Raw genomic sequence first — 27574 nt, 5'->3', positions numbered from 1 at the left:
GTTTGGGTTGTCTGTCCTGTTAGAAATAAGCAGGCAAGCATTAGACATGATGTCTTGCCTTCACAGAAAGTTGCTTCTGATCTGGTTTCATGGGTAAATTTCAGTTCCCCCATAGACTCCTGGAAGTCCCTTGCAGCCTTGTGGCTTTTCTGCAGAAAGCAGAAGTGGCTGCCCCGCTCCTCAACCTCTTCCACCCGCTGCTGAATGTGCCCTCAAAATAGATGACAGAAATCCCGTTTTCCCTGGGAAGAGACAGTTCTGAGAACACATCTGAAATTTTTGGAAACGCATTTAAAGTGGATGACATGCAGAGGATAAATTACGGTGCAGTGAGAGCCAAAGCCACAGACACCAGGCAGGGTGGCACAAAGCAGGACGGAAGAAGAGCCCTCACACAGCCACCATGCTCGCTGCAAGGACAGTCCTGCTGCTCGTGCTGCTCCTCACCTTCTCCCTGCACTGTGCTGCAGGTAAGTCACCTCATGGGTCACCGCCGCAGGTCAGGGCTTGGGGTCCCCAGTGGGGATGTCCTGTTGGGGTCGTTGGGCAAGAAACCCCAGTAGGGAGCAGGGACAGTGCTGCTGGCAGGAGGAGCAACCCCCTCGTCGGGGCAGGGCGGCACGTCCCAGGGTGCGGGGAAGGACGGAGAGGGTGCTGGGTGGCCTCAGCAAAGCCAGCCCTGGGGAGATGCTCCAGGAGCTTGGAGGAGATGATGGCAGCCGTTCCCCAGGTCTCAGCTGGATGAGCAAGTTCTTGGAGGGGGGGAGCATGCGCAGCTGTCTGGAGCCTCCCAAAACACCTTGCAAGTTGTGCTCCTGCCTTGAAAACCCGCAAAACCTCGTCCCCAGACCGAACACCCCAACCTCACTGTGCACTTTGGCAGCTGCAGCAATGTGGGCTGTGGGGTGCCAGGTCCCACACCATTCCCCTCCCCACTGCTGACCACACTTCCCACTCCTGTGCTTGCTGCCATGAAGGGAAATGAATCCCTGCCATGGGATGCTGTGGGAGCTGCTGAGACGCTCCACCGCCTCCATCCTGTGTTCGACATCCTGCAGTGTCATTGTCTGGCGATGCAATTAGTTGCAAAATGCTGCCAAGGGCGTTCGCAACATCTCTCCCTTCCCTTCACAGCCTACAACGCGCCCACCGAATGCTGCTTCAAGCACGCGCAGAAACTCATCCGACACATAGAGAGTTTCTATGAGACACCCAGTGACTGTCCCTTGCCTGCAGTTGTGTGAGTACCCCTGGGGTTTGCCTCCCACCTCCAGCACGGCGTCACGGTTGGGTCCCAGCTGGGAGCACGTGCCTGGCGGGGGCAGCTATGATAGGAAAGTAGCTCTGTGGGGTGGGCAGAGGGGAAAAAAAATTAGGTTTTGGTGCTTTCTGCTAATGCCAGTGGTCTGGGAAGACTCAGACATGCACTGTCAGCCTGAGGAGGGCAGAGGCTGCTGGAGATGGCTCCAAGCCTTCATCCAGGATGAGCCTGCACACAGCTAGGGGAGAAGTCATGCGTGGGAAGGGAATGGCTTGTGGTTCATGTTTTCACTCTCTTTCCTCACTTTCTCACTGCAGGATTGTAGCTGCCAGCGGTGCCAAGGTCTGTGCTGACCCCAAGAAGCCCTGGGTGAAGAGAGCCATGAAAAAGCTTCGAAGGAAAAAATGAAATCCTCCTTCTGCCGTCCACCATCTGACCCGCCTGTCCAGTCCTCCCATCTTTGGAGGGAGCAGACGGCGCTCACGGCACATCTCTAAAGGGTCCCAAGGCGGTGGGCACTGTCACTGCAGGTGGAGCCAGCTTGTACCCTGGCTGGACCAGGTGTCACAGCAGCATGGACCAGCCGGCCACCAAGTCCCTCCCGTTGTCACTGCCCTACCGGTATGTGCCCAGTGGAGCAAATATTTATAATAAAGATTCATTGCCAAAAGTTGCTCTTTGAATTTTTCCTGATTCTTCAGCCCAAGGAGCAGATCCTACAAGCCCAGGGCATTGTGTGACCAAAAAACTCCTTTGCCACAGGCATGTGTTTCTTCAGACTTGGAGCAAACTATGCCTGGTTATGGCGTGCTTCATTGGGAATGTGATAGTGGGGCCAGATCCTGACCCATAGGTCAAGGACCCGTAGGGAAGGTTACCCTTGCCCATAGGTAAGGCTGTATGTCCTTACAGCATGCTCTCAGCCCCACGGGCTTTGCAGGTGCTCCAAAATGAGGTGGTTGGGAGTGGAGGGTTCAGGAAGAAGATACTGATCTGCCAAGCCCTTAATACCTTGTCAGCTTCCAAATATGCTGGTGGTCACTGCATAATAAGTAAGGGAGATGAAAAACAATGTCCGCATTGCAAGGAGGGGGAGGACACAACCCCTTCAGCTGGGCAGAAGAGATGTCCTGGCTGCTGACCTTCTGCAGGGCCAGGGAGGGCTGGGAGCAGCACAGGACCCTGCTGTTAACACCAGGCTGCTGGTCCATCATTTCGTGTGAGAGGTGCAAAGCCAGGAAAACCTCAGGAAGGTGAAGCCAAGAGTTGCAGTTAAGTGCCATAGACTGATCCTCAGCATAAAGCTTCATCAGTGTTTCATGCCCATGATTAGAAACCAGGGCAGGGCTGTATTTTCTAGGACATCGAATGGAGGCAGGGGACAGGAAAAATATCCCAAATGACATTTTTGCCCACGAATCATTAAGCACCATGGGATGAAGCACTGGTGGAAAGGAAAGCTGAAGCAGAATCAGATTTTGGGAGACACGTCTTATGGATTGTGCTTGGCTGTTTATGGACACAAAGCTTCAGGGTTACACCGTCACAGCACATAACACTGAGGGCTACAATGGCCACGTCTTCTGAAAGAAAAAAATGGGTGTGCAAGTAGCCGCGCAAGGTGGTAAGCCTGTGTATAGACACCCCCAGTCTGTATTTCATAAACTCTTTAAACACTTCACTTATGAAACTGAGCAGCCTTCCCCAACCACTCGAATCTGAGGGTTACAAAGATTATTTCCCCCATTATTTTTTTTTAAACACCACTGAAAATCACAATTATGTAGGCCCAAACCCAGATTATTACAGGTGGACAACATGATGCTCAAGGGGAAAAAGCAATTCTTGCCATAGCACACAGCTAATCTGGAAATTTTTGACCTGCAGAAAGAGTGGTGGTGAACAAGATGTGAAAGGTGTTACAAGATGCCATTGCGAACAAGAGGTGAGGAAGGCCAGCAGATCATCTAGGAATATTATGGGGATGACACATCGCACCTTCTGTGACAAAGGTGGTGATGGAAATGCGGGAGAAACACCATCCGCCCATATTACAGAGTGAGCCTTGATGAAAAAAAAAATCATTATTACGATTTTACTAGTCTCTATCCCTTCGTTAACAAAGTAAAATGACACTCCACTGGGCACACTGATGTTATTCCTGAGGATTTTACCACCCTGACAGCCTGGTTTGGGCAACAGGGAATGGAGTTGCGGTGACGTTCAGGACTCATCCAGACCCCAGGGACCTCCTGCTCAGGGACCACTCACGTGAGCTGACGAGTGAGATTCTGCCGGGTGGGACTGTGGCTGATTGCGTGGCATCGGGACCCAAGATGCAGGAGGTGGTCCACAACAAAAAGGGCACCAATTAATAATTTCCAGGGTCTGCCCTAGGGGTTTGGCCATAAGCAGGTGCTGGACACGCTCCTTGCCCACTATTTCTAGCAGAGCTTAGCAACTGTGGGAGAAGCAATTCTGTAGAAAGTTTTGAAGAACAGCCATCAAGTGCCTTCTGTTATGCCAAGAAAATCTTACAGCAGAAATATATATGTGTCAGCAGCTGCTGCATCATGAACTGCCCCATAAATACCCATTATAGAAGCTGGGTAGGGCCTACCTGAAAGTCTTAGTGATAATTGCTTGTTTCTCTCCAATAATTGTACGTGAGGCAGCAATGCCCGAGCCAACAGCCTGCCCTGACCCACGTAATGACAGGGACACACTCCTGCTGGTGTCTGCCTGCCCCTGGGTGGGAAATACCCATCCTGGAGCCCGCTCACTCTTGTTGGGCAGACCCCAGCTCCTTTCACCGAGTGCTCGGTCCCAGGGCTGATGCCTCCCGAGGTGTGGGGCGTCACTGCGCTAACCACCCCGCTGTCCTGCCCAACGGCTGGCTGCGGGCAGGCAGCCCTGCTCCGGCAGGGCTGGACCCCATCCCGTGTCAAAGGGGACACAAGGTGCCGCTGGCGCCAGCTCCGCCGCTCGCCTTCCCCAGCGAGCAGAGACTGACAAAGCACACGGCTCCACGCTAGCTCTTGCACATGGATGTGTATTTTAATAAAAATAATTCTGTCAATATACAGCAGAACGTTGATTTCTTTACCATATTTCCAGTATATTTTCATAGGCTTTTTCTCAGTTAAAATCCCCCCCTCCCCTTTTTGAAGTTTTCATGCGAAGCGTCAGATAACTTAATTCACAAATACTAAGCTTAGACTGAACCAATGTGCACAATTTGTGTAATGTCCATCGTTTGTGTAATGTCCATTTAGCCAATGTTGTACCAAAGAGGAGGAAGCCCCCCCCTCCAAAGGCGATGAGAAGTCTGGAGCGGCAGAGGGAGATCTGCTCTGTCGCAGCCCAGTGGTGGCCATTCCTCCAGGGCTGGCTGGAAACCTGCAAAGACCTCGCACCCCATGCTCCAGCTGAGCGTTTCATACCTGAGTTTTGAGCAACCAGCAGAAGAGAGTTAACTGCATGGTGGGCAGGTCCTGGGGCTTGCACTGCCAAACAGGTTGCGTGCAAGAGCTTCAGGTGCCGGCAGCCTCCTCCTGCCTTCCCTGGCTGGAGAGCCGTGAAGAGCATGCACAGGTAGGACCGAGAGAGACAATCCCAATCAAATGCCTGTGCAGAGTCCTTGGTCTGGAAGAGTCACCATACTTGTATTTTTAAAATTTTCTTTAAAATCCTGATTATCCCCAGAGTCGCTGCTGCTTCTCCTTTCTCCAAGTTTGAGCCTGTGAGAAGCCCAGCCTGCAAAAAATCCCCTGTGCTCCCTCCCGGAGGAAGGATGCAGCTAAAGCCCTCCCGAGCAAAAGGGTCAGAGCACGTGCCCGGACCCAAGTGGAGTGACCAGAGAAGAGGTGTCTGCCTGGCCAGAGAAAGTTCAACAAGGAGCAGAGGCCTGAATGGCCTCCAGGAATGTTTCTGTGGCAATGTGAGTGAAAATCCCACACGGGACTCGGCTTCCTGTGAGCAGGAGAGAGTTAAGCCTCCCTCTTGGAAATAAAACAGCTGGCAGGACGTGTGCTCCTCCAGCCCGGATGAACCCTCGGCTTGCTGGGCACTGCAGGCTCAGAGCTCTGGTGTGGGACGCAGGGAGAGGGACAGACGTGCCATGTTCACTCATCCATCACCTGCCACCTCTTGTTGCAGGGAAGGATGGTGGAGAGGAGCTAGGCCTCCAGGCTCTCAACAGCTCTCCTTTCCTCCCCAAATCTGCTGTAGGCTCCCCCAACACTCACCCCACCAACACTTCCTCCAGCTCTCTGACCTACGCAGCAGACGGGACATGGCTCACAGCCAGTTTTTGGCTCTGAGTAAGAGCTGCTGGACTGCAGTTCCCTCCATCGGTCATTCTTCTGGGGCAGAAGGGTGCCAGCAGCACACAGCACATGTGCCGTGTTGTCTGCCCTCCCCACACTTTTGCAGAAACACTTTGGGACAGAGATGTACAGCTCCAGTCCCAACACCAGCTCTCTACAAGTAACCTCCAGATACACCACTCAGGCTGCTCTAACATGGGCAAGGTTTGAAGGAAGTTGCTCCTTCTGCAAAGACAACTCCCAGGTGGACCTGGATCACCTTTTCAAGGAACGTGTTCCTTCTCTCATGCTGCGACCAGCTCCATGGGGCCTCACTGTGCCCAGGACCTCTCCACCTGCCACCCTGTGGGGCAGGTGAAGTCTGTACACTGCTTCTTCACGGAAAGAACATCCCCAAAATGTGTTGTGCACCATGCAGCTTCATGGCATTTACACGCTGCTATATAGCCTGGCTACCATGATTCACCTTCTCAATCAACCCCACGACGCCAGAAGGAACTCTGAAACTTGCATCTAAGCAACACGTGCTACGTGAGTATTAAGAAAGACAGGTACCAAAGCAGAGCAGCATCACAGCAATCCAACAAGGTTTGCTTTGCTGGAGAAGGAGACGGTTCACCATCCCTGATGCCTAAGGAGGAAAATGTTAAATTCAATCCCCAGAGCTAGTTACACCAGCTCTGGTTGTTCCAGTTGTTCAAGGGAGCCTCAAGAACAAAGCTATTTAAAGAATAGTAAAGATGCCTTAATAAGATTATGAGAAAAATAAGGACACAGCTTGAGGACAGGTTGAGATGTCACTGTAAAAAAACCAGACAGAATAAGGAAGCAGATGGGAAAATTCTATGTGTATGCAACCACGAGGTATACTGAAGGGGCCCATTCTTCACACTAGTCACAGCTGCATCTCCTGGTGTCCACATCAGGTCAGCAGCAGCACAGTGAGCACCACCAGGATGTTGGAAATAAAAACAGGCTATAGCACTGATAACCACGCAGATTCCACGTGTCTCAAAGCAATGAGCTTGTTCTGGTACACATGGGGGGCTGGAGGGGAGGGAGAGCAGCCCCTGGACAACCTCCCTGCAAGAGCTGGATGCCGTGTACCCGGTGCTTCACTTCGGAGGTCCCTCTCTATTCTGCCAGCCACACGCAAAGGCTCAATTTCTAACCAGACTCCAAAAGAACAGCAGAAGTGCTACAGCCAACCCAGCTGCAGGCTGATGGGATCCTGTATGGTGACAAAAAGGGATCGTCACATGCATATCTGCCCCTTTAGGCCAGCGCAGCAGAAGCAAGCCCAGGAAAAGCAGCTGGAGTTGCCATGTCTAGGCTTGACAAACATGTTGTTGGCCGAGCCACAGAGCTGACCCTGGTCTCAAAGCAGCTCCTGCAGCACCAACCACTGCAGATAACACTTCTGGTAGTCACACAGGTGGGAGAATACTGGCATTGGGGAGGCAAAGGAGCAAAAAGAGAGACCTGGTAGCAGTAAGAAGTTTTCCCAAAACAAGCTGGCCCTGAGAGCACTTCTAAGGATGCACGGGAAATAGACTGTTGCTCTCCCTGCTCACAGGAGAGATGAGTGAGAGCTCATTCAACCCTGTACATCTTGAATCAGCTTTTGTTAAACACCTGCTAGGATGAGATCACAGAGGAATCAAGAGGAATCATCTCCAACAAGATGGTTCCAAGAGGAACAATAGGAACCAAAAGGAACAAGATTTGGGTCCCCGGGTACAGGAGAGATGTCCACAAACTGGAATGCACTCAGCAGTGGCCACTAAGATGGTCAGAGGCTGGAGTACAAGGTGTATGAGGTGGATGCACCTCCCAGAAACACTTATCCCAGCAACTCCAATGCCTTCGATTCTCAAATCGATCCTTCATCTTGTCTCACTCTGAAGTTCTCCCATGTTACTGTTGATGTAATTCAGCTCCATGAAGCTCTCCCCACAGAACCCCTGAAGGACGCTTTAAACAAGGCTCCAGGTCTGGAGTTCCCAAAATGTTGTTTTCAAACAGCCACTTAACAGGCAGGGCATTAGGCTCAAAACCAAAGTCTGTGATGTCCAGGGCTGCAGTTCACCACACTTGAAAACAGGTTTTCACCAGGTCCCTGGGAAATGTTATCCTTCTGAGAGGCCCTTTCTGCAATGCTGAGTTTGAGGAAGGCAGGTGGAGTGGTTGGTATCCAGAGTACATAGCTGGAGTGTGCTTGCCACTCTGTAGATTACAACTCTTTGGTGGTGACTCTGGACTGATCAGTGGAGAGCTGAGACCCTTTGAGTGTGCAGACATGGCAGAGCTGGAAGAAGTTTAGTTGTTACAGCTGCAGCATTTCACATGTCTGGGGAAGGACGCCACAGCTAGAAAGCCTCTCTTGGGGCTGCATGGTGAGAAATGTTGCCTGTGAGCAGTGTCTGGCTGTGGTTTGGAAAACCTTCTTCTAGGATCTGAAGTCAGCAACCTACGTGTCAACTTCATGTGATGGAAGCTGTATATACAATGCCATCAGCATTATAACACAGGGACATAGCTGAGACCTTGTCACCCTCACCAAGAAATGGGAAGCCAGCAGTTTCTACTACAGGCTACACAATAATTTACATGGCTTTACTGAAGGACTCTTGGGAGAAGTGACACTGTGAGGGACTGACCAGATGAAGCAGAGTCTCAGCTGGGGTGCTCTTAGTTCATCTGTTTCTGAGCAAAGCATGGATCACTTAGAATAACAAATCTCAGATCACTTTTATAAAAGGAATTTTTAAACTGCACGTAGCCTCTGGTGGTGTACAACCACACTCAGAGTTAAAGACCTCAATTCAGTTTAGTTCTGTTCACTTTTTAAAAAGACTGCAACAATTCAAACCAAGTCTCAGCTGACATGAACCATCAAGGAGCAGCCAAGGACACTCAAACACCAAGAGGCTTTGAAAAATTACCTGGGAAAACCAAGTCAGAAATCTCATACAGCAATCCATGGTAGGTTGAAGCCTACACCTACGCCCCACCACACACCGCAAACACACTCACCTTCCCCACACAGAGTCATGGCCATGTTAGTCAGCACTGAGCACGACAAGCAGAAACTCCTAGTGAAATCACAAGAACACTTGAAATAAATAAAAAAAAAAAGTAACAGGTATGGGACAGATATGTCACAACAGAAAAGCCTTTGCACTCCTCAAAAACGAGAATCAGGACACCAGATAAAAGAGCTGGCAAGAAGCTGGAAGCAGTGACGGGTGTCAGTTACAGCTGTGAGGCCAGTTAGGAACTGGAACAAGTGGAAAGAGAAAAACAACTCAAGCTAGTACTATTGCTTTGTGTGCAAGAAGTGGACAGCATCACTGCTGTCTAGTCTACAGGGATCTACTGCCACTATGTGATGCACATCGTCAGTGCCAGAGAGTGACTCACAATTAATCATCAAGAGTGTGGCCTCTCAGCACTAACAATGTACAGAACAGCAAGATGGTTTCTACCACAGGTCTCTCTCCATGAGAAGCCAGAGAGACCATCCCATCACACATCACACATTTCTTGGCACCAGAATAACCAGGCAACTAGAAGCATCGCGTGGGCTTTTTTATAGTGAAAGGGAAACCAAAAAAAAAAAAAAGCTCTAGGATAGTCAGCACAGCTTTGCTGAGACTCCAAGTTGGGCATTAATGTGACACATGACAAAGAGACTTGGTTTAAAAGACCCACAAAGAGAAGGAACAAAAAAAACCTCAGAAAGAGATAAAGATGGTGTTGCTACAAAGATGAGAGAGACATCCGACTGCAGTCAGACAGCAGCAAGCTAAATGGTGACCAACAGCAGAGAAAGTTGCCAAATGTGAAAGGCAAAGCCAGGTACTAGGGTATTTCCAACCTAAGCACCCACAATCAGCCCATCAGTGTGCCATAAGCCTGGGTCTAAGAAACAGAGAGCCTGCAGAAGAATCTCTCACCAGGCCAAGTTCACATGCTGCCTCAGGTTCAGCAACAGCACCGGGGCACGATGGGTTAGGCTGGGCAGCCTGGCAGGTCCGGCATCAAGAGGCTTCAGAAAGCCTGCCCACCGAGTTAAAGTGTCTCTAGAATTGCAGTGAGGTAAGGACTGCAGCCTGAGGGAACATCCATTGCTAGGTCAACAAGCAGAGTTCCCTCTGCTTTTTTCAACTATACGAGTTGATCTAATAAAAATATCTCCTCCATCTCTAAACCTCGTGTTGCCTGTTTTCTTAGGCCACCATGCCTCTAGCACTGCCTCTACACATTGTGTACCTTCACCAAAAGGTAGCGATAGGTGTTCCCAACCACCTCCAACACCATCTGTGCATTCACTGCCACAGTCATCTTCTGCAGTCTGGGGGACACATGTCCCCCTACTCTGCCCTGATTTCAGACCTCATGTTCCAGCTGCAAATCAAGCCCACAAATGCAGAAAATCCTTAAGGCTCTGGGCTACTGCACAGAGGTCATACACCACCTTCCTTTCTTCAGTGGCACACAAGCTCTCTTGCTGCTTGAAGCCCTGCCACAGGCTAACCTCCATTTTAAGGGCAAACTTCAATACAATCTGTTCTTCTTTCAATGACCCTTCAAAAAAAAAATAAATTCATGAACAGCAGTAAAATACATGTTGGGTCTGAGCTCCCCTGGGCCCTCCTCAGAGCTACTGACCTAAAATTCATTTGGTGCAGAATTACAATTCCTCCCATGCAGCCAGACTGAACCTGAAGTCTCCTAACGGTACACCAGAGGATGCAAAGCATGCAGTCCTGCTACACAGCCTCACCAGTTAAGAGTACACTCTCAGAAACACTTATAGGCAGATGGTTTGAATGCCAAAAGCTTAGCAGCACTTGAGTCCCTGGGCCTGATACATGTTGTAGCAGGGACACATTAGTCCATCTTACTTGGAGGTTACTCACCCACAGATACTTGCTGGTCACTTTTGGGCTTGAAACTAAAATAATTTTCTTAGTAATCCTTAAAGAAGCATTGCTGCTCCCTTCTGACTGGCTCAGACTTTACAAAGCTAGTACTGACCCTAACCTGCAACTTGATCTTGGCATGTGCCACCTGCAAGGGTGAGCACAGTTCACGCTAGTGTTCTCAAGACATTTAGAAGTGCTCATTTAGATCAGTGTTACCTTGGAGGGGGTCAGTAAATATTACTATTTTTGAGTCTTAGTGACAGAGCCCTCTTATATGGAGAAAAAGGGGCATTTGTGATTTAACACAAAAACTGACAGCCCAACCAGGCAGCACCCACGGATATTTCTTGCAGGCTAACATCACCTGCTTCTACCAATACAGTGGTAGATGACTTCATATTTGTCAGTCCTGTCCCTCTAGCTGCTGTGAGAGCTGGATTTACCTATTTCTCAGGGCTGCTAGATGCTTCTACAGTACAGCCACTAACATAGGCAATGTCAAGTCTTCTACTCTTTGCATTCACAAAGACAAGCATTTGAGAGCCTTGTACTCTGAAGAGAGGCATGCACCATGAAGGACCAAGCTCCTCTAACTCCCATCATTAGTGCGTGACAGGATCTACCTCACCAGGTCTCCTGCAGGGTTGTATGATGTGCATGGCTGGGACCGAGTCTGTGGGCAATAAATACATCAATGACTTTGAGGAGGTGGAAGAGACCTTTTTAATAAACAGGATTCAAATAGAATAAAAAAAAAAAATCCCTCTGAACTGCCACTGCAAGAAGAGTTCAGATAACTAGCACAGAAGATGATGCTGTATGTGCATGATGGAGGGAGAAGGGAAGAAAAGAACAAGCTGTCACCAACTTGATGAGCTTCCTCAGTAAATCAGCATAAACCAGCTCAGCAAAACTCTCCAGATAAAGTATTGGTGGATCCATGAGAAACAACTCAAATCAAAATAAAGAGAAATCCCTACATCAGAAGGCGCTACATTAGAATAACCAGCGAAATACTGAGTGCCGCTGGAGCCGCAGCAATGGCAGGGAGACAGGTAAGATCTGCCAGTCGTTCCTGGGGTCAGGAATAGCCACACAGTGAGGGACTCACTCAATCCTTTCACAGGCGCTGTGTGTGTGTGCTAGAGGGGGGTGTTGGTGGCAAGAAGGTCAGGCTATCGAACGAGGTGGTGGTGTAGAGTGGCAGCAGCGGAGCGTGAAGGGCAGCACTCAACGATGTCAACTCCATCTTGCTCTGGTGGCTAGTGCAAATAGTCGTCTACTCTGGCAAAGGAGCAGGAGCCCAAGCCCACACGAGCCATGAGCCGCAAACACTCCGAGGCCTGGCCCAGGGCAAGCATCAGCGGGGGCTGCTTTGGCAGGTTCTGAGATTCTGTGGGGGCAAAAAAAGAAATCTATTTAGAAGAGGCGTCCTGGCTGCATGCCAGCTCACCTGCACTTGGGTCCCTCTCAGTCCCACCTGGGCACCAAGCCCAGCATCCCTGGCAGAAGGTGCTGGCTCTGGAAGGAAGCTACTCTTGAGTATTGCTGGCTCTGCACCACTGCTTTTCTGCACACCTCACCACCCATGACACATCCCATGCGGGGCCACAGCTCAACAGGGCCTTTGAGAAAGTGCTGCTGTGGTGGCCAGAGCAAGAAAAAGGCAGTGGAGCTCCTGCTGCCTCAGTGTTTGCCAGAAAACCCCCAAAGAATGAGAAATCAAAGCATGGAAGAATAAGGAAAGGCAGGAGAAATTGGCACCAAGTGAAAGGTAACCTCTCCATCTCTCCCACTTGTGCAAGTCTACACAGTAGTCCAAGCCCTAGACAGACTCGCTCACTGGTCACTACTCCTTTTCAACTTCATGTTTGCTATGTACGCAAGAGGGAATCCTCAGCTGAGCTAGACGAGGTGTCTTGCGACCTGTGTGACAAAGCATGTCCAGACACCGACTTTTGCATCTCCCTGGTAACATTCCTCAGCAACTTGTCCATGCTCCTCACACACTGGACAAACAATAGCAAGAACTGAGCCACCCGGCTGCACACTTGCCCATGCTGACTGTCAAGGGAAGGGACTCTCCTTCCCAAACCATATAATTTCTGTTCCTTTACTCAGAACAGGAGCCTTCACGGGTTTGTCCATCAAGCTGTTCCTTCCCCCAGAAGATAATCTCTAAATCTCCTTCTGGCACACTCAATGTGAGGTGCACAGAGCCACTAGGAAATACATCTGGGCACAGTGAGCTAGACTGTGCACATGAGTCAAGCATGAGTTTCCCAGACAAAGCAGCTGTCCAGCGGACAGTGTTTGGCTGGCTGTGGATGGACTGAGCATGGAGTGTCCTGTGAAGTTACCTGAGCATGGTCTGGTGACAGGATCAAGGACCCTGCCTAGAATGAATCAATCCCTTTCTTGTAGGCTACTGGCACGCCATAACCTCATTATCACTATACCCATTTCTCCACCATGGGATTTTCTGTAGCTGAAGATGCCAGGAGGGTCAGCAATGACATGGCAACTCATTGACTGGAAGCACAAGACTTCCATCAGGGAAAGCTACTGCATATACTACACCAGGTTCAAGACAGAAGGGTAAACGACAACAAGCTGTTGGGCCAAGGAACGTGCTTGTCTAAGGAACATGGAAGAGCAGGCATAAACATTCAGCTCTGAGGAAACAGAGGAGGGCAAGAGACTGCTCATACCTGGATCCAACCGTGATCCATCCTGCTGACACAAAGAGCAAAGCTCATCAAAAAAAGGGGAGCTGTCTTGGTAGTTGAAGAAAAACAACCTATAACCAGATCTCTGCACAGAGCAGGGTCCTCTCAGCACAGTTAAGACCAGAAGGGAAAGAGCAACAGGGCTGGACCATTCGCATAGCCCTGATTCTAACAGTGGACTGGAGGCAGCCAGGCTCTCTGGGCTTTAGCAGGCGTAGCACATGATGAGAACATGCAGAGGCAATGCTCGAAGGGAAGAAAAACCCTGCCTGCTTTTAACTCTGCATGTTCAGCATGAGCTCAAAGGTAATTGGAATTACGGGCTCCCCTCTGTTTTAAAGCCAACATCATGGAAACCTGCGTCACTTACGAGCTGCTGCATCAGAGGAACCACATTCTGTACCAGAAAGTAGGATGATGTCAGGACAAAACTCTGCCAACCCAAAAAGCATGGAAAAGAGCCCTGGTAATGCCAGCAAAATGATTCAGGTGGGTTCAGAGCAAGAAGGAAGAGGGGCAGGAAATATATCAAAGGGATCTTGGCTTCTTCAGTAAGCAAGGGAGGAAAATCCTAAGGAGCATCCTTGGAAGCAGCGTTGAGGAAGACCCAAGGAAGGGAGCCAAAAGAAGATTAGATCAGGAGGATCCGTTCTCTGCAGGCTTCCCTCCCACCTCCCTTCCTGCATCACTGCCCTGTCAATCCCCAGCAACAGAAAGAGAGGAAAAAGCTAAACACAAGTTATTTCTGAACTTTTCCTAACACTCACAGGCTTGCCTGCCACAGGACAGCCCTTGAGCGCAGGAATGTCCAGCACTCACTTAGGAACCAGGCCTTACCCAATATAGCACTATTAAGAGCAGCACACACAGGTTCCCTCTGGATCGGGTCCAGCTGTTGACCAACGGGGCAGTTCCAAGGGTCTGAGTAAGCTAACAAGCTAAATGCATCCTGTGTGAGAGAACAGAAAGGCACAGTAAGGTCATGCATGGCTACAAACACACAGGAAAACCGCCAAGTCCATCAGCCGGGGCACCTCCTGCCATCGCCAAGGTGACAGGTGCCTACCTCCTGAAAAGAAATGGCCCTTTTCTTCTTGGCAGCAAGGGACCACACTGGGCCATCAAGACAGTGGATTAAAGAGGGTGCCCCCTCCACCTGACAGGGGAGCCAGCACAGGAAGGCAAGTAGAGTGTCACCTGGAGAGAAGAAGAGCGAAGGCAGGCAGGAGCTGTATGTCTTCTCTCCTGTGCCAAGAACTGGGTCTAGATGCTCTACATTCACTGAGTTTCGACCTCTGATCCCCATGCAGTCCCCCTCTTCCTCAACAGGTGCAGAATTGGGGGCCACCCAGAGCTCTGCAAGAGAACCCACAACCCCAGTCCTGGCCCAAAGAACTGCTGCAATGCAGCACAAGGCCCAGGCTTACCTGAAGCATCTTTTTGTGCACTGTGTTCTTCCCATATTCTCTGCAAAGCTGCTCGCTCAGCATCTGCAGCTCCCGTCCAAACTGGATCATTCGCTCTGTGGCAGCATGGTTCCCTCCACAGAGCTGCCTCTGGGGGCAGCTGTCTTCTAGAGTAAAGGCAATGAAGAAGTAACAATCATCTCATTCCCCACCACTGCCCACTCTGTGTCATGCCACCCATAAACTCCTTCCCCTTCTGGAGCAGGTCGCCGCTCCCTGCTCTAAGTTTATCCCAGTGGAAGCTTTTTCTGATCCCTGCACTACAACAGCCAGTAGTGTTTTTTTCATAACACCTGTTAGGTACAGGGAAAACTTGAGCTCAGTTTGTTTAATGCCTACCTAGGACTACCTACAAATCAAGTACCCTGATAAAATCATGGGAGCTTGCAACTCCAGCTGTGTTACCCTTTCATGTGTATGTTACAGTGTACACAACATGGAAACCCCTGGTCTAACACACCCTGGACTCAGAAAACTTTCAGTCAGAGATGCCAACACCACCAACTTCCCAGTATTAGGTGGCCACAACACTCATTATAACTCAGTTTCAGAGGTAGTGTAGCTAATTCATTCTCATCCTCCTGGCTAAATCACCCACAAACAAGACAGTTGTAGCTGACCACACTGTGCTGAGGACACTTTGTGGCTGGGCATCAGCCAGCCTTTCACAGCTCAGCTCAGTTCCTCAGCTGGAAGAAGTGCCAGGACTGCTCTGAGCTGGAATTCACGACCAGTGCTGAACAAACCTTTGACTCCTATTGCTTTCTCTGCTCCACAACATCAGCAGCACTGCTGCAAGACTATGAAAAGCCAGAGCTGGTTTTAGTTCCAGGACAGATTCATTTTCCCCATGAAATGGGCATCTTGAGAACTTCATTCACTGAGGTGGGGAAAGAAACCCAAAGTACATGTTTTTTCCCCACGATCCAATCACAATTTTAACTCTCCTACCAGATCTTTTATTTCCCTTTACCCCTCCTGCCTCTGAGGCCCTACCCATGCTGGATTCATCCGTCTGCAGGATCTCTTCATGTTTGTAGGTGCCATTCATTATCCTGGTGGATGAATTTTCCAGGACTCCGTTGGGGTAATGCTCAGCTTCCATTTCCATCTCGCTGTCACTGAGGTGAAAGGAGGAAAGAAAGGCCAGATGTCTAAATTAGAAAGGGAAGAAATTAAGATGTCACATGCCAAATGATGCCCAGCAATGGCCAGTAAACCAGGAAAGGTGCCAGCTGCACTACAGGGAGTCAGATGGTCTAATTCAGTGTAGTAAAAAATATTGCAGGATTCTGAAGGCAACTTATGAAACAGGTTTCTGTTCTGAAAGTGCCTGTCATAATTACAGGTGCAGAATGCTTATCATTTTCCCTTCAGGAAGCGAAGGCAGCGAACAGCAGCCAGACAACAGATAACATCGTAGCATACTAAACAGGAGGGAAATCTTGGCTGTGGTAAGCCATCAACCCTTGCAAAAAGTGCAATACAGAACACAAGGGCTCTAGGCTTAAACGTTCAAGACAGCAGTCTGAATGAGATTGCTGAGTAAGTGCTGATTAACTGAAATGATGAGAAAATCTTGCTGGGACTTGGGCTTTATATTTAAAAAAAGAATCATAAATCCAGCACTATCAAATTATTCTGGTAAATTGAGTCTGAACAAGTGTTTTTCACTCAGTTACGTGCTGTATGGCTCTCAAAAGGTCATGATAGAGACTACAAACTGTCCTGCAAACTGTGCTCAGCACAGTACTCAAGAGGATGAGTGCCAGCAGCAATTAGCAAGAGATTCTACAAATCACAAGGATATCCTCTGCTCCAGCAGGGCCTCAGACAGCCCTGCAACATCAACCTGAAAAGCAAGCCCAAAGGAAGCTCAGTTCTCACCACAGCTCAATATGCTCCACACTCCAGTAAATGCAGAAGTAACTATACCACTCTCCTGGACCACCTATGGCTTCTTGGACAAGGGAGGCTTTCTAAAAGTCTGACCTGCCATCACAAGCATGAAACAAATTCTGAAACAAGCATGAACAAATACTGCTGATTCAGAGGCTCATCTGGAAGGAACTGGGCAACAGGTGGAGGTAGCCCAAGAAAATCACTCAAGAGGGCAATGCACCAACCCCGTAATCACTTGAGCTGCTGCCTCACCCACTAAAGGGCAGGCAAGCTGCTTAGCAGGAGTAATCGACTGGCTGAGGCAGCAGTAACAAAAACAGGCTCAATGGGAGAGCTTCTATGCAAACTATCATGTTGGGCTCTGATGACATCAGTTTAATGGGACAGCCTGGTGTTTGAAACAAGAGCATCATCATAATTCCTTATGAGATGAGCCTCCAAGCCTGAGCCAGAGCAGGGGAACTGGAACAGGCTTGTGACTGTGAGGAATAGTAAGGACCTTGTAGATACGAAGAGTTACTTTGTTGTTGTTCAAAAGAGCAGGACAGATGCCCTTCTGGCTCCTCAGAAAGCAGACTGAGCCCTCTCCCACCATCTCAACCTCCTCAGGCAAAAAAAAAAAAAAAAAAAAAAAAGGAAGAAATACCTGGTTTCTTGGTTACTCGTACTACTGTGCTGCTGAGATTTGGTAGAATCTGTAGAATTGGACTCAGAGTAGTTCACAGATGAGGGGGAGGAGGAGGAGGAAGATGAAGATGATGAACTCAGTGTTGGATATTTACTGTGACTCTGTTTGCTTTTTGTGGACATGACTCCATTGCTACAGGTTGGACTATCTGCTCCTGAAAGTCAAGAAGAAAGGGAAAAATGAGACCAGACTAACAATATCACTCTACTGTGAAGTCAACAATTTAGCAAGAGAGCAGGCCCCAAAGTAAGAAAGCAAAATAAGACTGCAGATCTTAAATTATGATTCATCATTCTTAAATTCAATGGGGTTTAGAGAAAACACAACTGTACATGGAAGGAACCCCACTACTCATCAGCAACCTCTGAGCTTAAGGAAGTTCTAAAAATGGGCTGTAAATAAGAGACTGGCAGAAACAGCTCACACGAGTACAGAAATTATTGTTGAAATACGAAGCATGGGTGGTTCGTAAAAAAGTTTACAAACTCTCTCCTCACAAACCCAAATATTTCTCATAAACCCTCTATCCAGGAAAACTATGAAAGCACAGGTGAAAACAACTGGGCCACAAGGAGAACTCTTTGCAAGCAGAACTTCCCAGGCTTTCCACAACCTATCTTACATTAGGGATATACTTGATTCACACAACAATCAGCAAATAACAACAATCCTCTTAAAAATCACAAGCTAACCTTCCTCATTCAGGAGAACAGACATCACTGAAAGGAGAGTCAGGCTTGAAATCTCATCCGCTCCCCCACAAAAGGTGCCCATCAAGCTGTGAAACTCACTGACACAGGGCACAAACCTTTAGTCATTACCACAAGTTTTATATGGATTCAAAAATGACTGACTAAACTTACAGAGGCTATTTAAAACCAAGACAACTGCAAATCATTAGGGGCTCAAATAATATTTTGGAAAAACCTCACTGTGGGCTTGCCTTCTTCATATATTCTTCCCTAGCCAACCAATATTGACCATAGGATCTCGGCTAGATGATGTGACCTGGCATGGCTGTTCCTCCAGATGTGATGGTGATATATCCAAATTCATCAGCTGATCACACAATTATATTTATAGCTAGGGAATTCACTTATCTTTTTATCACAACAATACAAAGATTCAAACAACAGGCCATTTTGTGCATTTTAATGAAAAAGACGCAGTATACCGTGCACAACAGTTCTGCTTCATCTTTGAAACATGCACTGATGAAATTATCACTATTTTGAAAGCACAAGGTAGGACAGAGAGAACTGTGGAAGGTGATGTCCCATGTATCAAGATAAATACATATGAATGCTGCATCGCGTTGCAGGGGCTTTTTTTATGTAGCCACCTCCCAGATTAAAACAGGTATTACCAAGAGCTTGTATGGATTAATGGGATCATTCTGACTATCTAGTCAAAGAAACCTATCGAGGGTTTCTGGCAACACAATATAGGAAAACAAATGTTTAAATGTTTGCCCGTCCACAGTTTGTCACATGCAGCAGCACGAATATCAAAATAAAATAGACTCGGATTGCTGTGAGCAGCTCAAGGCTCAGTGAAGCAGCTCAGACTGTTTTCAGGGGCTCTGCAGGTCATACTCCCAGGCCCACTCCATCTTCAAAGCTGTAGTCAATAATTACCTAGGGAAGATATCTTGGGTGTCCTGCTTTATCTTGTTCTTTCCACTTCAAATCCTAAAGTTTAATTTCCCAAACTGCAAAGAGTTGATGCTCCAGAGATGGGTTTTGCAAGTACAGAACTGCTCACTTTTTACATGTTTAGAGCTTGCAAGGTAAAGTCCATGGGGGAGGGAGAAGCTGTCATGCAAGGCATTCCCGTAACCTTTCGCTCTGTTGGCCAGAACAGTGCATCCTCTGCTTGGTTCTCACCAGAAAGCAATTCTTATGCAGACTCCAAGGTACAAGAAACAGGCTTTGTTTTCCAGACCTCCTCTTACAGCTCGATCAGTGAAACACTGAGTCGCTAGTGGCTGCACTAGAAGGCCAGCTTCAAAAGCTTCTTTATTCTGAAAAAAACCTGCTCTGCAAACAATTGTCTGTGGAAAATAACTAACGCAAAGCCAATTCTGTAACAGTATAGAGACAACCATTATAACAGCATGTCCTCTCAGCTGGGTATCAGAAAGGAAAGGAGCATTTCATAGACTAATGCACAGAAAGTAGCAGGTAGTGTAATACACAACCATGTCCACTTTTGACATTTGCTCTTCTCACTAGGAGACACAGAAAACCCACTTACCGGTACTATGAACATGTGAGTTGCTTGATCCATGTCTAGGACTTAAGCTGGGGGACCCAGGGTAACTGTCCTGGGATCTGGGGCTGCGGGCGCTGAAACAACGTACTTCACTGTCTGTCCCATTCACCATCTCCACAAACTGCCGACACCTGATTTCATAGGAGGGAAGAAGGAGAAAAGGGTGCGTGACAGCCAGGATGCTCTGCACTGAGATTTCCTTAGTTACTGAGAGGAAAAGTCCTAGCAACTGCATAGGAGTTATATTTCTTGGCTTTCAAAAAGACATTTCAGACTCCAGGTACTTTTGTTTTGTGAAAGCTCTGATAATGCTACGGGAAGAAAGAGTTCAGAAACTGCAACTTTGATGCTAATGAATGTTGAGACAGTCCCAAAAAGCAAGTTTATTTCCATTGTGCTAAGAAGAAACTGTTCCTTTACAGCATGCTTTCATCTCTACCACGTATGCAGGTACTCTAAAATTCAATTGTGGTTTGGTTTTTTTTCAGGGAGAAGATACTAAATCTGCCAAACATCATAGTTCCCCCACTACTCCATCAACCTAGAAATACTGGTGGCCAATGGGAAATAGAGAAGGAATGATGAAAAATGCAATACCCACAGTGACAGTGACGACAGCTCCTCCTTTAGCTTTACTGGGAATTGTCCTTATATGTCTCAGGAGGCTGGGGAGAGCCACTCTGTATGGCTGGGAGAACTGGGACACATAAGCACTTCTTTCCTTTAGTCCCTACCCCAGACAGCCTTTTCCGTACATCTGCCCTTCTAGGAACCCTCACAGGGACTGCCACATGCTCCAGTGTTGCAAGATCTCCACAAGACAAGTAAAGGCCACCTGTGAAGGAGTTTCTGGCAGTCAGCAGACCTAAATTTCACCCACCTCTGCCTGACCTCATGAGGCAAAGCCATACTGGGTCTGAGCAGCAACAAAAGAACTATGTCTACATTGCTACAAGCACTGTGGAAGAACTGAACCTGTGTCCTCTCCCACCTGCTCCCAAAGGGATCTCAAACAGTTTGAATTCAGACCAAGGTGTGCAGCTGGACGGGATGGCTGGACAGCCTCTTTCTTCTCTCCTTCACCTACACATTTCAGCATTAGGGAGCAGAAAGCTATTCATACTTACTTTAACATGAAGAGCAGGTTGGGGTTATGTTCTAGGAGGCCAGGATAGAGCTGCTGGGTGGCTTCTATAGCCTCTCCCACTCTGCCTGCTAATACTAGCTTCTGTATTCCTGAAAGCAAAAGGAGACCTATTGACACACAGGACTGGCCAACAAGAACAGGCAGAAGAGTTGTCTCACATATGCCACACAGCTCCCCACCAGGGAGGCTAGGGAGAACTGGGGACCACAGTTTCTTTATTATGGATTAGGGTGAGGAAAAGCCTATGAAAATGAGGGAGAATCTGTTAGTAGCTCAGAAACACCAAGAGTAAAAGGATCTGAAAGATGAAGCAGGTGCGCTTGGGTGGGGTGCGCTTGACTTCAGTTCTTTAGTCACAGAGCTATGCAGCAATGGAAAATAAAGCAGGACACAACAACTGGTTGGGAGCAAGGAAGCTGCTGGGGAAATGACAATTTCAGAGGGGAAGCCCCTAGGTCACCCCCACGTTACATCCTCTGGCTGGTTCACACTTGGAAGCGTATGTATGGCTGAGCATCAGATAAGCAGGGTATTCTTAGGGGGTCTGTGGGCTTAAACCACAGCACAGTACTGTTTCCCCAATATCTCTACCTCTAAGTAGAAGTAATTATACCAACAAAACTGGGTTCATGCAAGTCCCACCTCAATGTATTCCCAGAGAAATAACCTGAGCTTGGCCTGCAATGAGGATGTGGCACCTGTAAGCTATCTCCAAGAAGCAACTATTGACTAAGCCAGAAACAGCTCAACAAGTTGTACACTTGTAGGAGGTGCAAAGATACAAGGCAGAAGTCATCTACCATCCTGGGTGTTCATGTCCCACCTATGTTCCTTCAGTGAGTCAGAAGACACAAGTGCAAGACTTAACTTGAGATTCCATCCCTGAACTCTCAAGAGAAGCTACTGATCTACAGAGGTTCACATTTTATTTTCTTTCTAAGTGTACTTAAAACTAAGAACTAAATGTACTTAAAACTAAAAATGCATTGCACTTCCCTCTCTGTTTTTCCTGGACTCCTTACAAACAACAGAGAAAAGGTTTTAGATTGCCTGTGAGGTGCATTGCAAGCAGAGGCTCTAGTAACAACAGGCTGCGACTTTTGCAAGTCATGAGCAGTTGAAAGCCCAGCCTGGTGATCCTCATTAGCAATCCCCAGTAACAATCTGCAATGACTTGTCTTGGCTCCCACTTCTCAGTGTCTGTTTGCTTGTTATCGTAGCTGAAAGCTAAAAACAAAGACATGGCTCTCACACCAATGTGTGTTGCACAGTCTCCTTCCTTTCACTGTTTCTTCTACTTACTTGCATGTCCGTTTTCATGTCTCGCTGCTTTTGACAGCTCTCTTCTTTGCCTTGTTTGACAACTCTCACAGACGTCGTTGCCTTTTATATTTTCCCCTCTTTTTGTCTTCCCATATGTGTTTTCCTCACACCTTTTATTTAAGCCGCAACTTCAGAGCTCTATATTCCTTCCCTCCATCTGCCTTGTCACCTGTCCTCAGACAAATGAGACTGCACTGTCTCGCGAGCCTGCCGTAAAGCTTTACCAATTAAACCCACACCAGCAAGAACACTGGCTGGGGTCAGGGTTGCATAATGCATGACCTGGAAAGCACAAAGCCCATCAGCACTAACAGGCAGCAACTACAAGTTATTTTGGGTACTAAGCAGAGTCCCCAAATGAACCTGAATGCTGGCTAAGCATATGTAATGTATGGAGAGTGAGCTACAAAGGGGCACGATGCTCCTGATATGTAACAGTCACATGAGAAACGGTTCACAAAGGGAAGAGAAATGTACAGAGCGGGTTGTAGCCTGTATTCAACAGCCAGGAGAATGCAGAAAACACACCAATGTTCTGTGACTCTGCAGTCTGAGCCTGTGAATAGAAAAGCTAAAAAAAAAAGTACAGCAGGAGAAAGCTGCAAGCCTTATTCTGCAGGAACCAAAAGCACTTACAGCCTTACCAACTGAGAGATGAGCCACTTCGGAGGAAACAGCAGTAACCAAAACAGACACAGAATCCAAATTCTTTACCTACTGTGAGCTAAACATGTTGGCTATGAATTTGCAAAACCCTTAGTATGCAAAAAATTTACCTAAAGACAAAATTTGCAAACGAACTGGAAGACTCATTAACTCTGGGAGCTGTAGTCAAAATAGATTGATGTGTCTGGGTCCTTATGACCAGGCTAATGAAACTGCCCCTGCTGCAACAGACTGCATCAAAGAACCCAAATCCAAAGGGATCCTGATATGCAGTGACCTCAGTTCAGCTAAAGTCCAAGGTAACCATTTTGTTCTCCACCAATTTGGCACTACCTCCAAGAAAGCACCTTCTGCCCTAGATATCACGTTTAGCCTGATGTGTGAAACTGCTGGTCTCAAAGCTGAGAGTCACCTCATCTCTTCCAGGATTCAGCTATTCATTTTCAACAAGACTGAGGAAAATTAACCAAGCTGATCAGAAAACTTAGCATATTCAACACTGCCAGGCATGCAGGTCATTTCTCAGAGCAGACAGGCAAAGGAAAGAATAAGGCAGTTCTTCAGCCAAAGATGGCAGAGGGTGGAGGAGACACAGTGGTGATGGGAAAAGTGCTCCCAGCGGTGGTCCCTAAGTTCTACTGACCCACAGGCAGCAACACTAAGTCAGCAGTGTGCTGTGGACAGCTTTGTACTGTTGTGGAATAACTTTTCTACTTCCACAGCACTTCAATCCTCTGCAGAGTCCTGAAGGTAACACGTGGCCAGCATGCTACACTTTGGGAATGACTACTCAAGAGACTTACTTTGTCTATTCTTTATTGAGGTCTGTTCTTCCTGGATTGTGGTGTCTGTGACTCTGGCAAAGGCAGTTGCTGTTGAACAGTACCCGTGATGAACCAAATACGACGAAACCATACTAGAAAACAAGAAAATACAAACAGATGAAGAGACATTGGTAAAAACAGGGTAATCACCCTGGAGGAAAAAAATCCAACACAAGAGAAGTTGCAATTTCAGTGACCAAACTCAGCTTGCTTAGGACGTAACCAGGGTCCTACTTCTGGGTGCAGACAGTGTAAGTTTACAAGATGGGTACCTGGTCCTCAGGAAACAGGACAGCGGCTCTAAATTTACCTTACAGGGTGGGGGGATGAGGGGGTAATAATTAAAACTCCCAATGCATACACGGTATTTATTTATTTAATGACTGCTGTCCAAAGGTCACTTGTAAGAGCTCAGTACTGTGTTACTACCAGTGACATCCTATATAGACATAAAATCTGAACCTCAGAGAAGCTCATGGCTTTAAAGCAGATCTCACAAAAAAGGTTCCGGTCCTGAATTTCTTCCATTGCTTATTTTGCCAGCAATTGTATCTTTGGTAGTTGAATGTCCTTATGAATTCTACACATTCACAGATACTTTTATCTCCTGATTTACAAAGAGTAGACTGTCAGCATTGATTTTACAAACATTAACACATTTTAAAGTTGTATTTTCAAAAAACATTGGGGAGGGAGGTAGTACCACTGTCAGAAAACAAACACAACAAAACCATCTTTCTGAACAGACCATTTCTAAAGCACTTGTGCCTTCCCAGGATATGGTGGGTAAATGTTAATGCTCACTGGATTTTAACAAAAACTAAAAAGCCAGCACAGGATTTCAAAGCTTCTAGTGATGAATTTCAAAATAGGCTTCTCATGATGTAGCTGGCACTGATCTGATCAAGTCACAGCTCAAAACACACATTCAACTTGGCTACTTTCAGTACCAGAAAGAAGTATTTTATGACACAGCAATAATTTTCATTGTAAGCAGGAGTGTAATTTTTAAAACCTGTTTTAAAACCAAGTGCTTCTGGCCACTGTTGGTACAAGACATGCCCTTTGCCCTTGAGATGGTACAGACAGGCATAATGAAGTGTATCCCTCTGACTGTCAAGCATAGCAGCGAGGTTACCCTTGCTCAGCCAGGCTGAAACACTGAACAGAGCAATCCAGGCCGGCAGGAAGGGAGGGGAAAACCCAACTCTTGCTTCTGTGTAATTCAGTAGCCAGAGTCAGAGGCTGCAAAGATTTAAATGCTCTACAAAGCTGCACAAAAACTGAGCTCCTCCTTATGCCACTTCTGCCCGTGGCACCACAGGAAGCATCCCTGCATGGGTACACAGCACTATTACACACTGGTTACTATGCCAGGCTAATTTTCAGCAATGACTTATTAGTTCTGTGTCTCAGCTACTTACTACAGCAGTGCTGCACACTCTTAAACATTCAGCAGCATGTTTGCATCCAGGGGTACCTCTCCTGAAGTTCTGGGGGAACATTATTGCACTCCACTGTGATCTGTGTGACATGTTCATGCAAACAAAAACTTTTCAGAATGCCAGGTTCTCCAAAGGAATAGCTTTTACTGCTTGGAAGCCACGGTTGAAACTTGTTGAGAGCAGAGGTGCTCAAATCACAGGAGCAGCTATCTCTGTGCTTCATCTAGGGGTGCTTCTCTCACCTAGAGTGGTCATGGTGGTAGAGAGAGGCTTGTGCCGTCTGTGGCTTTTCTTCTTCAAAACAGAACTCGACTGCTTGCTTCTCTGTACAAATTACATAAAATTCTCCTCCTTCTGCATGGTACCACTTCTCAAATGAACATGCCAAGTCCTCCTGCTTTATCAGAAATAGGGACCTACACCATTCCTCCCTCCCATAATCAACCACACCAGCTGATCTCAAGTCTCAGATGACTCCTAGTCAGATCCTTCATGGCAAGGGCTAAGAAGATTAGAGATCCTATAAAACTGTAACAATACACAAAGAAGAAGAGTTTCAAGCACTTGAAAACCTTGTCAGATCAGCCTTTCTGGTGACAGCATATCCAGGAGTGCAATGCAGATGAAAAATTCTGCCAGGGTAGTTCTTCCTCTGCGATCCAGCGAGGCATTCCCTACAGCAAACCTTCTCCAGTGACAGCCTTTCTAGGACTGCGCCTCTCAGGATCTGTCAGGTAGGAGAGTCTTTGAAGGGAAGGAAATGCTTAGCTGCACGGTTAGAGATTAAATAAGATACTACGAATCCTAACAAAGCCACAGGACAAGAAAACATTGGCCCAAGAGCTTGGAGCTCCAGCCTGAAACAGCTGGACTACTAACATGAGGTACAAGCCCTGACTTAAACCTGCCTACACAGAGGAGGTAGATGGGAAACATGATGCTAATTCTTAAAAAGAAGTCCAAAGGAGATATGAGGAACTCCAGAAAGGTGACACTGACACCACCACTGTGCACATCAGAAGAAACAATTCTGGAGAACACAAGGAACAAACATAGGGATAAACTGGTCCAACTGGAGAAGAATCAACAGCTTTTGTAAAGGGAAGTCATGGCGCTCTCATTTGGTGACATTTTTTGAGAGAGTCTGGAAGCAGGCAGAAAAGAAATAACTTGCAGTCCACTTGGTTGTCCAAAGATATTTTAGAGTCTTTCAGCAAAGCCTCTCAAAGCAACTGTCTTAACGTGTGATAAAAGGAAGGGTCCAACATGGTTAAATATTCAGTTAAATAATGGGATGGCAAAAAAATGATCGGTTTTACCAGGGAAAGGAAAAAACAATCTAGTGCTGGAGGAACCTGTGCTATTAACATATTGATGAAACCAAGCTTGACAGACCAGTGCTCTCACCCAATGCAGGTGCTTTTATGTTCAAAGATGCAGGGCACACACTTTTTTCTGAACAAGTTGGCTTTTGAGCACTAGGAGCTAAGTCTTTGCATTTAAATATCAATGAACCTCTTCCTTCTCTTTGGCTGCTAAGAAAGCTTTCCAAAAGCAGATCCTGTCTTTCCACAGCCTGACAAGATGCATTGCAGAGGGTGAAATGACCCCATAAATTCAACAATCCAGTACATCAGAATGAAAACTAACGTTAAAGTCAATGCCAGTTGTTACATCTCCTCCGTGTTGGGTCAGACCAAACACCCAGTTAGCCCAGTACTTCTACCTGCCAACTGGCAAAAGCAAATGCCTAGAAAAAAATAAAGGAACAAGGCACACATGAAATGATACTTTCCACCATAACCCTTCCAGCTTCCAATGATCAGTCAAATACTTCCTGTCCTAGAAGTGGTATCTGTCTACATTGTAGCTCCAATAGATTTTTCTTTCTAATAATGTCTCCAGCCAGTTTTTGAATCCATGCTGTTTTCATGGTATCTTATGGCAGAGTGTATGAAAAAAACCCCTCCTTTATTTTTTCTAAATGTGCCATCTTCTGGTTAACTTCACTTAGAATTGTAGAATCATAGAATTGTTTAGGTTGGAAAAGACCTGTAAGATCATCGAGCCCAACCATTAACCTAGCACTACCAAGGCCACCACTAAACCACATCCCTAAGCACCACATCTACACATCTTCTAAATACCTCCGGGGATGGTGACTCCACCACTTCCCTGGGCAGCCTGTTCCAGTGCTTGACAACCCTTCTGGTGAAGAATTTTCTCCTAATATCCAGTCTAAACCTCCTCGGCACAACTTGAGGCTATCTTCTCTTGTCCTATCGCTTGTTACTTGGGAGAAGAGACCAACCCCCACCTCACTACAACCTTTCAGGTAGTTGTAGAGAGCGATAAGGTCTCCCCTCAGCCTCCTTTTCTCCAGGCTAAACAACCCCAGTTCCTCGTAAGACTTGTGCTCCAGGCCCCTCACCAACTTGATTGCCCTTCTCTGGACACACTCCAGCACCTCAATGTCTTTCTTGTAGTGAGGGCCCCAAAACTGAACACAGTATTTGAGGGGGAGCCTCACCAGTGCCAAGTACAGGGGGACGAACCCTGTCCTAGTCCTCCTGGCCACACTATTTCTGAT

At 47.3% G+C, this 27574-nt stretch overlaps 2 protein-coding genes across 3 annotated transcripts in view; one reads left to right on the top strand and one right to left on the bottom strand.

Annotated features, from left to right (window-relative positions):
- Positions 1-179: 179 nt before the first annotated feature.
- LOC126040895 (C-C motif chemokine 13-like) lies at positions 180-1856 on the top strand. Its single transcript, XM_049805919.1, has 3 exons — positions 180-470; positions 1135-1240; positions 1579-1856. Exons 1-3 carry the CDS (start codon positions 404-406, stop codon positions 1667-1669), a joined length of 264 nt encoding a protein of 87 aa, XP_049661876.1. The 5' UTR covers positions 180-403; the 3' UTR covers positions 1670-1856.
- A 2441-nt stretch (positions 1857-4297) lies between these two features.
- Positions 4298-27574, bottom strand: part of RANBP10 (RAN binding protein 10) — an 87179-nt gene continuing 63902 nt past the window's right edge. The window contains exons 7-14 of one of the 2 annotated variants that reach the window (XM_049804555.1): positions 23519-23631; positions 20707-20815; positions 19562-19710; positions 17264-17459; positions 15712-15836; positions 14677-14822; positions 14087-14198; positions 4298-11913 (exon numbers count right to left, since the gene is read on the bottom strand). In XM_049804555.1, the coding sequence (XP_049660512.1) occupies positions 11783-11913; positions 14087-14198; positions 14677-14822; positions 15712-15836; positions 17264-17459; positions 19562-19710; positions 20707-20815; positions 23519-23631 (1081 nt within the window). In that variant the 3' untranslated portion in view covers positions 4298-11782. The remainder of the gene's footprint in view (positions 11914-14086; positions 14199-14676; positions 14823-15711; positions 15837-17263; positions 17460-19561; positions 19711-20706; positions 20816-23518; positions 23632-27574) is intronic. The other variant, XM_049804556.1, reaches the window with a different exon arrangement.

This window comes from Accipiter gentilis, chromosome 7 (assembly GCF_929443795.1).
Source record: "Accipiter gentilis chromosome 7, bAccGen1.1, whole genome shotgun sequence".
NCBI lineage: Eukaryota > Metazoa > Chordata > Aves > Accipitriformes > Accipitridae > Astur > Astur gentilis.
This window is presented reverse-complemented; position numbering and strand designations above follow the sequence as displayed.